Source organism: Balaenoptera musculus, chromosome 3 (assembly GCF_009873245.2).
Source record: "Balaenoptera musculus isolate JJ_BM4_2016_0621 chromosome 3, mBalMus1.pri.v3, whole genome shotgun sequence".
Classification (NCBI taxonomy): domain Eukaryota; kingdom Metazoa; phylum Chordata; class Mammalia; order Artiodactyla; family Balaenopteridae; genus Balaenoptera; species Balaenoptera musculus.
Window position 1 is genome coordinate 59,169,373 of NC_045787.1, and position 13,036 is coordinate 59,182,408.

A 13,036-nucleotide genomic window follows, 5' to 3' on the forward strand; every position below is an offset into this window, starting at 1 on the left:
AATTTATTTTTGGCTGCATTGGGTCTTTGTTGCTGCATGCGGGCTTTCCTCTAGTTGCAGCGAGCGGGGGCTACTCTTCGTTGTGGTGCGCGGGCTTGTGGCTGTGGCTTCTCTTGTTGCGGAGCATGGGCTCTAGGCGCACGGGCTTCAGTAGTTGTGTCACGCGGGCTCAGTAGTTGTGGCTCACGGGCTCTAGAGCGCAGGCTCAGTAGCTGTGGTGCACGGGCTTAGTTGATTCGTGGCATGTGAGATCTTCCTGGACCAGGGCTCAAACCCATGTCCCCTGCACTGGCAGGCGGATTCTTAACCACTGCACCACCAGAGAAGCCCAAAAGGTTTAATTTTTTATTGAAGTGTAGTTGATGTACGATATTGTATAAGTTACAGATGTTTAATACAGTGATTCACAATTTTTAAAGGTTATATTCTGTTTGTAGTTACGTTATGAGATTGGCTATATTGCCTATGTTGTACAATATATCCTTATAGCTTATTTGATACATAATAGTTTGTACCTCTTAAAGGTTTAATTTTTACAACATCCCATGTATTCGTTTCTTTTTTTAATTTATGTTTTTGGTGGTCACAGGTAAAAAGTATTGCCTAACACAAGACCACAAAGATTTACTCTTAAATTTCTTCTAAGAGATTAAAAAGTTATATTTTAAGCTTTTACGTCTAGGTTTATGATCCATATTGAGTTACTTTTTGTGTATGATGTGATGTAGGGAGTCCAACTTTATTCTTATGCAGTGGACATTCGGTTGTCTGTGCCATTTGTTATAAAGACTGTTATTTACCTGTTGCATTGTCTTGGCACCCTTGGTTAAAAATCAGTTGACTATACATGTAAAGGATTATTTCTGAACTCTAAATTCTACTCCATTAATCTTTAAGTCTGTCTTTATGTCAGTACCATGCAGTATTAACTGTAGCTTTGTAGTAAATTTGAAATTGGGAAGAGTCCTCCAACTCTTTTCTTTTTTTCCAACATTGCATTGGTTATTTCTTGAACCCTTGCATTTCCATGTGAATTTTATAATCAGCTGGTCAATTTCTGTTTTGAAAAAAAAAGGCAGCTGGAATTTTGATAGGGGTTACACTGACTCTGTAGATCAATTTGAGTACTGCCATCTTATTAATATTAAGTCTTTTGATCCATGAACATGGGATGATTTTTCCCTTTAGTTAGGTCTTTTTTTCCAACAGTGTTTCATAATTTTCAGTGTCTGTGTCTCATCCTTGTTTTATTAAATTTATTCCTAAGTGTTTATTCTTTTTGTAATTGTAATGTATTTGTAATTGGAGTCTATTACGGACTTTTTCCTTAACTTCATTTTCAGATTGCACATTCCAAGTATAGAAAGATACAATTCACTTCTGTACATTGACCTACTATGTAAGCCTTAGCTGTACTTGTTTATTAGCTCTTGCAGTTTGTGTGTGTGTGTGTGTGTGTGTGTATGTGTGGTTTCTTCAGCCCCCGTTTCTAACTCAATCTTTGCTATAGGTCATTTGAGAAAACTTATAATGTACTATGACTTAAAAGGAAACTTTTTTTCTTCATTTTCTAGGAGTTGTAGCTGTAGGGTACATCAATGAAGCCATTGATGAAGGGGATCCTTTGAAAACCTTAGATAGTCTGCTGTTACCCACTGCTAGGATTAAAGATGTGGACCCAGACTCTGCCCAGCACTACCAGGATGTTTTATACCAGGCTAAAACACAGAAATTCGTGGTAAGTCTTAGTAGGTGTGTTTCTTTTAAATTTACAGACCAGGTTGGGGACAGAGGGGCAAGAGGGAGGATTTTTTTTACCCATTTTTCCTAAAGCTCATAATTTGCTTATCTATGTATGGATCAGATTACAAGTTAATAGGGCTGTTATTTTCCTGGTGTCAAACTTGAGAGGGAAACTAGCTCCAGAGCTGCTGACTGCTTCTACTCTTTCACTAAAAATGCACTTGTGGGTGAGTTCTTGTTCACAGTCCAAGTTGTTGGATATTTACTGAGCACACACTGTATTCATGGTGCAGTATATAGCATCTGGTAGGGGAAAGGGGGATCCGAGGAACCCATGATACCATTTGAATGTTCTGTCCTTATCCTCAGGATGCTTAGAAAGTTACTAAGACAGTGGGCATTCTCATATAGAATAGTTAAATAGCAGTAGAGGTGGGTATGTGGCAAAACATCAAAACGAGGAATGCCCAGAGTGATTCAGAGATGGTTGGGATTTCTGTGAACTGGAGCCCTAAGGTAGGTTGGTGTGGAGATAGAACAGGAGCTGCTCCTGAAGGGTAAGGAAGAGTTGGTTTGGTGAGTGGGAAGCAGGATGATGCAGGCAGGTAATGGCAGGGCTAGATGGGTACCAGCTTGGTTTGTTCTAGGCACAGGAGGAAACTGACCTGGCCAGGTCCCACTGAAGAGCAGAGGGCTTTATCTGGCGGCAGAGCTTGTACCGTTGTTGTGAGACATCCCACAGATACTAGCCACTATTGGAAGAACTGAGTGGAGAGGAAGACCTGTCACCTGATGCTACCTGGGACGTAACCACCTGTGGCTTGAATGCCAGGCCAGTGACTGGGAGAATGAGACTCCAACCTGGCCTCATGTCCCCAGACCCCTGGGGAGGAGAGTGGACCCTGTCAGCAAGGAGGACTGGGCCGCCCCCTGCTGTTTCCACTGATGTAGCTGTGGCTGTAGCACGTGACACAGCATTGAAAGCTAAAGGTATTAGCTTTGGAGACAGGCACCATTCAAATCTCGGCTTTGCCACAAATTAGGTAGAGGTTTTAGTCAAGTCACCAAAAGTCTCTGTGCTTCGGTTTTCGCATGTGTAAAATGAGAATAATAGTACCTACCTTATAGGATTACGGTGAGGCTTAAATGATTACATAATATAATAAAGGAGTAATATATATTTATATTTTTACATATTAACATATAATTACATTGATTATAATGTGTGTATGTATAAGTGTAGAGCATTTGACGTGGAGCTTGTCACCCCAAAAAAGTGCTGAAATATTGTAGCTAGTATTTTTGTGGGCACTTCTGGCTGCCACACAGGTCAGTGGGTGGTGAGTGATGTCTTTGTCACAAGGTGTTTACTCGACACAGGTTTACTTTACTCTGTTCACAAGTTGGGATCTTCTGGGCGCAGGATAGAGACACACCTGGGTTTCTCTCTGCCAACAGCCACATGGGTGTTTGTCGTTAAGGTGAAACTAACTCCACAGACCTTTTATAGGCGAGCAGTGGAGGTCCCCTCCTGAGCGTCCCAATCTAAGGGCTCTAGGTGAAGATGGAATTCCACAGCACCTCTCCAGGGCACTCAGAAGCCTTGCTGGTGTCCATGCTGTGCCTCCTGTCTGTTGGGCATCCTTCCTAAGTGTGAAAGCAGTTCTTTAATAGTGTAATTAGAGCAGGGAATATGAGCCTAGGGATCTGAGTTAGAGCTCAGGCATTAAACCACTTTTGGCCTATAAAATTAGGAGCGTGAACTACACTGACAATAATTAAGGGATTAAAAACATTGCAGTAAGCAATGAGTCTGGTTTGGTTAAGTTGCCGATTTTAAACACAGATTCTCTTTCTCTGCCCGTTAATTTTGAAACTTTGTTTTCTCAGCCCATTCTCTTTCCATGGAAAAAAATCTGATTCTGTTATTTGGTGGGGTCTCTATTTGCTTTTTAACCTCTGCTGTTCTGATACCTGGAAATTTTCAGTTGTTTTTATGGGGCTGTTTCTGTGCTTTGCTTTCCAAAGGTCTAGCCTTGGAAAATAATAGAAGAAAATTACATTATTGGTATTGTCAATATAAAGTAAAGCTTGTGCCAAAGTATACAGCCATTAAAAGTCACGATGGATAACATCTTAATAGAATGCTCAGTTTTATCCAAGATTGAGGACAGTGGTGTAAGTTGGTGAGAATTCTTGGTCCTCGTTAACAGTCTTTTAAGTATAACCTTGTGTAGGCACCAAATTCCTTCCATCTCTTGAGAGGAAAGGCTGAGTAGTGGGCATGTTTGCATACACTTAACAGAGAGCACACTTTCTAGGTGTATTCACTAGAGGCAGTGAATTGTCAGCTATTTTTTGTTTTTTAATTTTTTTATTTTTTTAACATCTTTTTTGGAGTATAATTGCTTTACAATGGTGTGTTAGTTTCTGCTTTATAACAAAGTGAATCAGCTATACATATACATATATCCCCATATCTCCTCCCTCTTGCGTCTCCCTCCCACCCTCCCTATCCCACCCCTCTAGGTGGTCACAAAGCACCGAGCTGATCTCCCTGTGCTATGTGGCTGCTTCCCACTAGCTATCTATTTTACACTTGGTAGTGTATATATGTCCGTGCCACTCTCTCACTTCGTCCCAGCTTACCCTTCCCCATCCCCGTGTTCTCAAGTCCATTCTCTACATGTGAGCTATTTTTAAATTGAAGGCTTTGCTTTAGAATTTTGGAAGGTATATGAATTATACACCCCCAAAGTTCTCTTTTCCTGCATGCATATTTACTGCATAAAAATTAAGTGTGCTTTTAACAGGTGAATAGTGTCGTATTTTTTCTGTAGGTAAAACTGTGTTACAGTTTATGACTTTGTTTGCAGAAACCAGTTTCTTCCATTGAAGTTTTGGGCATCTTGAAACTTACTTGATTAGTTTTTCTTGCTTTGCTTTAGTGTTTATTTTTACTCTTCACATAACCACACAGATACTGTAAATGGCCTTCATGTGCATTTTTGCATTTTTTTAATCTGAGTCCAATGAAATAGGAAACTCTGCACACTCAAAAATAGGCATTTAAAATGTTTTTTTATTGTTTTGATAGGCACTACAAAGTATATGGTCAATGCACATTCCTACAGACTTGAAAATTCATCTCACAGTCCTTCATGCCCTTAACCACTGATATTCCACCTTCTGTCTAATCTCTAAACTAAGGGAAATATAGTCACTTCCCTACAGGAATGTACTGGGCATTTATAACAAAATATCATTTCCCCATTAAAAACTAGGTATAAGGACAAAAATAATGGAGTCATTATTTTAAATTTATAAATGACCTCATGAATATATCCTTAGCTTTCTTTCTTTCTTTTTTTTTTTTTTAATATAGCCAACCAAAAATAATGTGCCATGTCATACGGAATACTTTGCCTTTTCAGTATGAATTTAATTGGCTTTCATGCTGTTTAGATGCTTTGGGATTTTATTCTTTCATTCATTCAGCCACATGATGTGCAAAGCATGGAGCCTGTCTCCACAGACCCTGGGAAGACTTGGGCCTGGCATTGCTACAAGAAGCTTAAGGAAGAGGACAGGCCCCTTCTCTACTACACATGGTGCTTAATAAGTGCTTATGGAATTAATATTTGTATATAAATGAGCCCTATATAAATGCCATAATAAAAATACCAAAAAATGCTTTGAAGGTTCAGGTGAGAAAAATGAACTCTGGCTAGAGAGTCAGGGAAGAATGGTCCTTTGAGGACTTTGAGTGTTGGGAAGAATTAAGGCAAACATATTAGAAATAGCTTCCCGGTTAGTGGCAGGGGCAAAGTGAGGAGAAGTCTAGATCACAGCAAAGCAAGAAGCTCAGCAGGTGCCTAGATCACATGCCAGGTTTTTTGGGAAATAAAGTTAGTGTTAGCCTGAATGCTAAGCTAAAGATTTATAATTCCAAAGCAGTGAATGGTCAATGGAGGTTTCTGAACTGGGGGTTTTGAGTGATGTATTCAAACTGGTATTTGAGGATGATTAATCTGGCAGTGGCCTGAGAAGTGGAGGATAGGCTGGCAGTGACGAACGGTTAGAAAGCAAAGGTGGGGCTAGGATAACGGACCCTACTGAGAGACATTACACACATAGAATCAGCTGATGAGGCAGCGACCAGCATGAGAACTGAGGGAGGCAGAAGAATTACAAATGACCCCAGACACTAAAACTGAGATCTTAGCTCCCCCAATGCTGCACCCTTGCCTCCCGTTCCATCCTCCTCCTCCAGATCATCTAGAATAGAAACCTCTTAGAAGTAGGGAAGATGGAGATTTAAAGAACTTGAAGTACCAGTCAGGCAGATAGAGATACCTTTTTCTCCTGAATTTTCATTCTTAAAATACTGATAGGGTTTTTTTTAAGTTACTGTTTATGTAATGTTTTATTTTGAAATACCATTTCTTAGGGCTCACAAATGGAGCTAGAGAATAGAGGTCCTTGCAGTATACATATGTTATCCCAAGAGTGTATGTTTTCACACATAGCTTTCCTTGTTCTCTAAGATGATTTCACCATTGTAAGGTAAGCCGTGGAGTGATCTGTGATTTTTGACATGAGAAAATAAAGGAATGGATCTAGGCAACTATTCAAGCTACCAAGGCACAAAGCTATGAGATAGATGAAGTATAAGCCATCGGCGTTGTTGTAGTAGTAGTTTGCGTGGTGAATAATGAGTATGATGTTGCTTGGAGCAAAGCAAATGGTAAAAATCACAAGAATGAGGAGACTCGCCTTAACATACCACAACCACCTACGATCTTTTGCATTAAGCGTCCAAATGATGGCTGTGTAGCAGTAGATGATGACCAGAAATGGAATTAAGAATCCAAAGAATGCCAAGGAGATGAAGTAGTAGAGTTGGAAGGGAGACGAGGACTCGCATGTGTTGTGGACATCATGGCAGGTGGTGATGTCCTGCTGGACAAGATAGTACTCCTGCTTCAGAATGAAAAATGGCAGCATATATAAGAAAACCGTTGTCCACACCAATCCACACGTTAGCAAGGCATAGGTGCGCTTGGGCAGCCCCCGGTAAGTGAAAGGATGGACAATGGCCAGGTAGCGGTTGATACTGATGCAGGCGAGGAGCAGAATGGAACAGTACATGTTGCCGTAGAAGATGACTGTGGTGGCCCGGCACATGACCTCTCCAAATACCCAGTTGTTCCCATTGAGATGGTATGCTATTCTAAAGGGCAGTGTAACGCAAAAAAGAAAGTCTGCAATGGCCAGGTTGGCGTAGAAGATGTTCATACGGATGGATCTGGTCCTGAAGAAGAGCATCCACAGGGTCACCACGTTGGCTGGCACACCTACTACAAACACCAGGATGTAGATGGCAGGTATCAGTCTGGTACTTAAAGAGCTGCTCAGGTACCTCATGGTAGCATTATTCACATGGAGATTTGAAACACTTTCTTCAGGGCACTTAATTTTTACAGTTGTGGTGGTTCCTGTCCAGCCTTCTATGGCAGAAAGGGGGAACTCTTCAAAAGAATTCGGGGGAGCTCCACGGAAGGTCTTAATGGGTAAGGTTGGCTTTGCCAAGTTGTCTGTATCACCTTCCATGCCTGTAATTGAAAAGAAATATTAACATATGATTTGTTGCTGAGTCATATCTGTGGTTCAGGAGACAATAAAACTAGATGTCTCATGCTACATAATTTCTGTAATGGTAGAATTTAGGGTCATTTTTATTTTAAAAAATCATTATAGATCAGGTAGTTAACAGGAATGCATTTAGTGTATATCATATGCCCCGGCAGCATGCTAACCCATGCAGGAACCCAACCTAGATGACAACTCCTTGTATGTAAGGAGTTTGTAATATTGATACTATAAGAGGAAACAAAAATAGCACCTCAGACCATTATAGGCTAACATCATATTGGTTATAAACTGTATAGACTGTATAGATTATACACTCTTCAGACGAGAGTCAGTAGATTTAGATGTTTGAGCAAAGTGTCAAGGAAAAGATGAACATGAGCGAAGATGAGCAAGGTTCATAAAGAGGTGGAATTTAATAGAAGAATAAGATTCTGGTAGGTGATGAATGGGCAAAGGCGTTGTGTAGGCTGACATGGGATCTGGAAATATCAGATGAGTTGATTCAGCAAATGTTTATTGCATGTTTATATGCCAGTGATACCCAGTTTTAAATCAACGCCATCCCTGTCTTCAACTCTCAGACTAATGGAGAAGATGCACAAAAACACAGTCATATGCAAATAAGGTGCATCTGAGAGATGAATTTGAAAGAGTAGGTTACAGCCAAGTCTCTGAAGGGCCTGTAAACTGTACTAAGAAATCATGTGCGCATTCACAGATGCTGGAGTTGTACACAGACAAAATGATGAACAGAGGAATGGCCGTTGAGGTAGGCAGCATGATGGCTCCCCAAAGTTTCCATCTGCTAATGCCTAGAACCTGTAAATATGTTACCTTCTATGGCAAAAGGGCCTTTTGCAGATGTGCTTCAGGGTCTTGAGATGGAATGAGTATCCTGGATTGGTCAGTGGGCCAAATGTAATCATAAGACTCCTTATAACAGGAGGAGGAAAAGGGTCAAAGTTGGAGATACTGGAAAATGCTATGCTGCCGGCTTTGAAGGTCGAAGAAGGAGCCACGAGCCAAAGAATGCACATGCTTCTAGAGGCTGACCAGCGCAAGAAAACAGATTCTCCCCTGGAACCTCCTTGCTGACACCTCGATTTTAGGACCTGTGACCTTCAGAAATACAAAAAATCTGTGTTTTAAGCCACTAAGGTAGTGGAAATTTGTTACAGCAGCAATAGGAAACTAATATAATCATGATTTGATTTGTGTTTAAGATGACTTTGATGACAGCATAGAGAATAGGCTAAAAAGGTAAGAAATTAGAGGCAAGGGGGTCTGATTTGGAGGCTACTGTAGTCATTTTAAACTCAAGTTGGTGGGTTACAGAGCTAGAGCAATGGCATTGGAGAGGTAAAGATGAACACGTGAGACTCTATAACAGAGGCTCAGCGGGACTTGGCTCTGACTGGCTCTGGAAACGGTGCAGGAGAAGCAGGAAGCAGAAGTGACTGGGAGGTTTGTATTCTGGATGTCTTGGAGGAGAGATGGGTGGAACATGGGACGGGTCAGGGAACTGAGGGTGCAACACAGGGAGAAGCTAAGATCTTAGTTTTGAGTATTCCTGAGTTTGAATTGCTGGTGCAATATTAGAATGTAAAATGTCCCATGACAGGTTAGAAGACTTAAATGTGGAGTCCAAAATCTCAGGAGCCCAAATGAGAGTTATGGGTTTTTTTAGTCTGCGTGGAGACCATACTTTGATTTAGTGCTTGAATGCCCTAGGGAGAGATGTGAAAAGAAAGAACCCAAAGGCAGACTTGAGGGGAAATGCCAGATTTTAAGGGGAAAGGAGACAAAGGAAGAAAAATCAGAAGAGGAAATTGATAAAATGATTCCAGAAGTTGGAAATGAGAAAAAAGAAAGAGGATAGAAACAAATTACATACTATAAATATTTGGCTGTTACTGGCTGGCATGTTGATACTAATAATCGTAATTCATGAAAGAGCAATTTCAAAGACAAAATAAACCTTAACACTCAGACCTGCTTTTCACTGTGTAATTTTCCGTAAGTTAATCCTTGACATGTAGAGAAAGTAGATTCTCTCACATTTCTAATATTACCTTAAGATGAGATTTTATGCTGAATATAAACCTAATACTTACATCGATTTAAAATGCCATTGCTCTGCCAGTTACCTCTTTTCACACGAGCTCTGAATTCCTGCATGTTGAATCCTTGAGGTTAGTATTTAGTAACCTGGCTCTCATTCAAAGCCAGTTTCTCTTCCTGCTTTCATCTCTACCAGTTCACTCCCGGGTGAAATTGAAGCCTCCCTCAGAACCTGGAGAGTGCACAAACTGAATCTGGGGTGTAACGCAGAGGGAGAGTGTCGCTGAACAAGCAAGGATGAGGGGGTGGTCAGGTGTCCTTAAGGGAAGAAAGATTAGAGAAAAGGAGAGAGAAATCGAGGAAGTGGCATTCTTCTGTGCCAGTGTGTAGATGTGAACTTAGAAGGCATGTTGTGTGATACTCGAGTACAGCCACTCAAATCCTGCTGCGCACTTTGGCATTTTGGAAAATCCTTGCATCTGACATCACCCACAGAGAAGTGCCTTTCCAGACAGGCACAAAGCTGAAAAATGTGGGCTGAAAAACATGCTATACGAGTTATGTCCCTTCAGGATCTGATAAGAGAGCTGTTGAAACCATAGTGTTTGTCACTGTTCAGAAAATTCCAGCGATTGAGCAAGACATCATGCCTGAAAACATGCTAAACAGTGACTCTGTGAACAAGCCTTGATTCCATTTCCATGAGAATTCTGGCTCTTTTATTCCTTAGGGCCTAGTTTTCCTTAAGAAATAGTACTTGTTAAATTACATATATATTTTGTCATTTATTTGAGTTTTTTATGCAGGTTTATTTGGCATGATGTTTCTGAAATGTTTTTCAACCTGAGAAAAGGCCTTGGAGAGGGACTGATCCCCAAAGGGAACAGACTTCAGCCACTAAATAACGGGGTCTTCCTTCACATTTCTCCCCAACCCCTACTGACGAAAGCAAATTCACTGCCTTTCACTTTGTCACCTTTTCTTAAAAATAATTTTTTAAACTGAAGTATAGTTAATTTACAGTGTTGTGTTAGTTTTAAGTGTACAGCGAAGTGATTGTTTTATATACATAAAATATATATTTTATATATATTCTCTTTCAGATTCTTTTCCATTATAGTTTGTTATAAGATGCTGAGTATAGTTCCTCATGCTATACAGTAGGTCCTTGTTGTTTACCTATATCATATATAGGAGTGTGTATATGTTAATCCCAAACTCCTAATTGATCTCCCCCACTCCCCCGCTATCCCATTACTTTTTAATTTAAATTCCCCCCTTTTCACGTCCACCAAACCCCACCAGCACCTTGAAGGAACCACCTCCCCAAACCCCTTTTCTTTTGCTCTTCTGCTTCATTTTGGTTCATCCACTCCCGGAAAGAGCACTCAGTCATCTGTAAATCTCACACAAGCTACTGCTCTCTGCTGGTTCTCTCAGCGCTGTCCTTCAGCCACCTTAGTCATTCCAACTATCAGTGTAAGCAGCATTCCTTTATAGAGCCTTGGTTTTTTAAATTTTTATTCCGCCCCCCCCCCCCCGCATTGTCATTTCTTCCCTTCAGCCCTCCTGTTCCTAAAATGTTGGCTGGGGTAGGACCCCAACAGTAAGGGGGTTGTGGATACCCCTATCCCAAATTGATTACTTTTAGAGCAAGCAGGAGGTTACAGGCTAACATTGTATTGAGTGAAATAGGAAACACATATTTCTTTTGGGAAGCACAAATTCATTAGCATAACTGATTACTGAACGCAGACCACTCCATCTATCAGGGAGTATTCTCGTTTCCCCCATTTGTGGCTCACCAGGAGGTATAAACATAGGATTTTTTAAATCTCTTAAAAAAATGTTATCTTTGCCAAATCAGAGGAAATTCTTAGAAAATCAAAAACTTTTAAAGAAAACTGATTCTTGACTTAATTGTAGAGATCTAACATCTTGACTATGCCACAAAATTTTAAATATCAGCAGAGAACACTTAGTCTTTGACAAGATTGGAATAGTGAACAGACTATATCTCTTCACATCCATGATTCCACCTTTTAATAACTAAGATCAAACTCTGCCTTTGGCAGTGCAATTTGTGTGAAATGTAAAAGAGATTAGATTCAGTTGACTCTTGGGACACGAACCAGCCTTCCCACTCTACCCCATAAGAAAAGAGCTTACCACTTTGACAGGAAGCAGGTGACAGAAGCAGTGTTCCAACAGCTACAAAGATGACAGCTTTCATCTTGATGATCTGAGCCCCGTTTCTCAAATGTTTAAAATTAGGGAGTATGGTTTCACTTTGGTTCCATGTGTTGGCACCAATTGGAAACCTGGTTCTCTCTGTAGAAGCGTGTTCTCTTGTGCTCTGCAGACAGGAAGCTTGCCAGGGTCCTCTGCAGGGAAAGGGTGTGACAGCACTCATGTTTCAGTGTGCATGACTCAGCCTGAGCCTCTGAGCATGTTACGTTATCCCCGGAGAAAGTCACTAACTCCTCCCTACCCTTCATAGTCCATTCTGGAAAGAAGCTGTAATTCCCACCCAGTGAATTTATGTGCATTGAATGAATGCCATTAAGAACAGTCCTTGACAGAAGTAAGCTGGAAACAGATGCTGAGCAGCAGTTAGATTTGAATCTGTTCCATATCTCATTTTTACCCAGTTTAAAAATGAAGTTCTAGAGTGTCATTTCTACTTAGTAATTGAGCTGTCAGAAATTATCCTTTCCTTTATCCTTCGAGCTATTTTAAATCTTAATTCTTAAACTCATTATGTAATTGTAAACTAAATGAATCATGGAAAGCAAACTTTTTTTTAAGAAGTTAAGATTGTTTTAAGCTCTTGATTACTTTGAAAATTCTCCTTCAGTGTCACATTAGTCTGAATTTGTCATCAATGCTTGGCCAAAACTTGGTTTCATTGTGTTTTGTTTTGCCACAGCTAAACATATTCTAAGCCATTCAATAATTCAATAGGGTCAGATAACTAGGAACCCCCGCCCAAAAACACTGTTTGATTAAACTAAAATCGTAATACAACATTAAAACACAGAGGACTGCCTTTATCCCATGGGTATTGGTGAGCAGGTTTACAGTAAGCTTTTTTTTTCTTAACTGTGGTAAAATGTACGTAACATAAAATTTACCATCTTAACACTTACGAAGTGTTCAACTCAGTAATGTTAAACACGTTCACATAGTTGTTTAACATGTAAGCTTGTATGTGTAGTTATATTCTGCAGGATATAATTTAATATGTAGTAAAAAAAAAAACAACTGCATTATAACAAATTTTCCTATAATTAAGAAAACTTAAATGCTAAGCCAGACAACCCAATAGCCTGTTGACTATAAAAATGCAGCAAGGGGCTTCCCTAGTGGCGCAGTGGTTGAGAATCTGCCCGCCATTGCAGGGGACACGGGTTCAAGCCCTGGTCTGGGAAGATCCCACATGCCGCGGAGCAACTAGGCCCGTGAGCCACAACTACTGAGCCTGCACGTCTGGAGCTTGTGCTCCGCAACAAGAGAGGCCGCGACAGTGAGAGGCCCGTGCACCACCATGAAGAGTGGCCCCCGCTTGCCGCAACTA

The 13,036-nt window shown here is 40.6% G+C and overlaps 2 protein-coding genes across 4 annotated transcripts in view; one reads left to right on the forward strand and one right to left on the reverse strand.

Moving 5' to 3' along the window:
- Nucleotides 1-13,036, forward strand: part of IQGAP2 (IQ motif containing GTPase activating protein 2) — a 291,241-nt gene that overhangs the window by 198,580 nt on the left and 79,625 nt on the right. The window contains exon 13 of the mRNA XM_036849360.1: nucleotides 1,575-1,738. Coding sequence (XP_036705255.1) covers nucleotides 1,575-1,738 — 164 coding nt within the window. The remainder of the gene's footprint in view (nucleotides 1-1,574; nucleotides 1,739-13,036) is intronic.
- Nucleotides 4,808-11,961, reverse strand: F2RL2 (coagulation factor II thrombin receptor like 2). Of its 3 annotated transcripts, none has more exons than XM_036849361.1 (2): nucleotides 11,629-11,961; nucleotides 4,808-7,358 (listed from the first exon to the last, which is right to left on the reverse strand). In XM_036849361.1, the coding sequence occupies exons 1-2, from the start codon at nucleotides 11,870-11,872 to the stop codon at nucleotides 6,286-6,288; spliced, it is 1,317 nt and encodes a 438-aa protein (XP_036705256.1). In that variant the 5' UTR covers nucleotides 11,873-11,961; the 3' UTR covers nucleotides 4,808-6,285. The 3 variants fall into 3 exon arrangements, with proteins under 3 accessions (XP_036705256.1, XP_036705257.1, XP_036705258.1); XM_036849362.1 differs by lacking the exon at nucleotides 11,629-11,961 and adding an exon at nucleotides 9,513-10,188; XM_036849363.1 differs by lacking the exon at nucleotides 11,629-11,961 and adding an exon at nucleotides 8,233-8,903.

Excerpts from the sequence above, each read along its gene's own strand:
- F2RL2 (XM_036849361.1), bottom strand. The coding sequence starts at position 11,872 with ATGAGTGCTGTCACACCCTTTCCCTGCAGAGGACCCTGGCAAGCTTCC. Across the intron at positions 7,359-11,628 it reads ACCTGCTTCCTGTCAAAGTG|GCATGGAAGGTGATACAGAC; the intron begins GTAAGCTCTTTT and ends TTTCAATTACAG.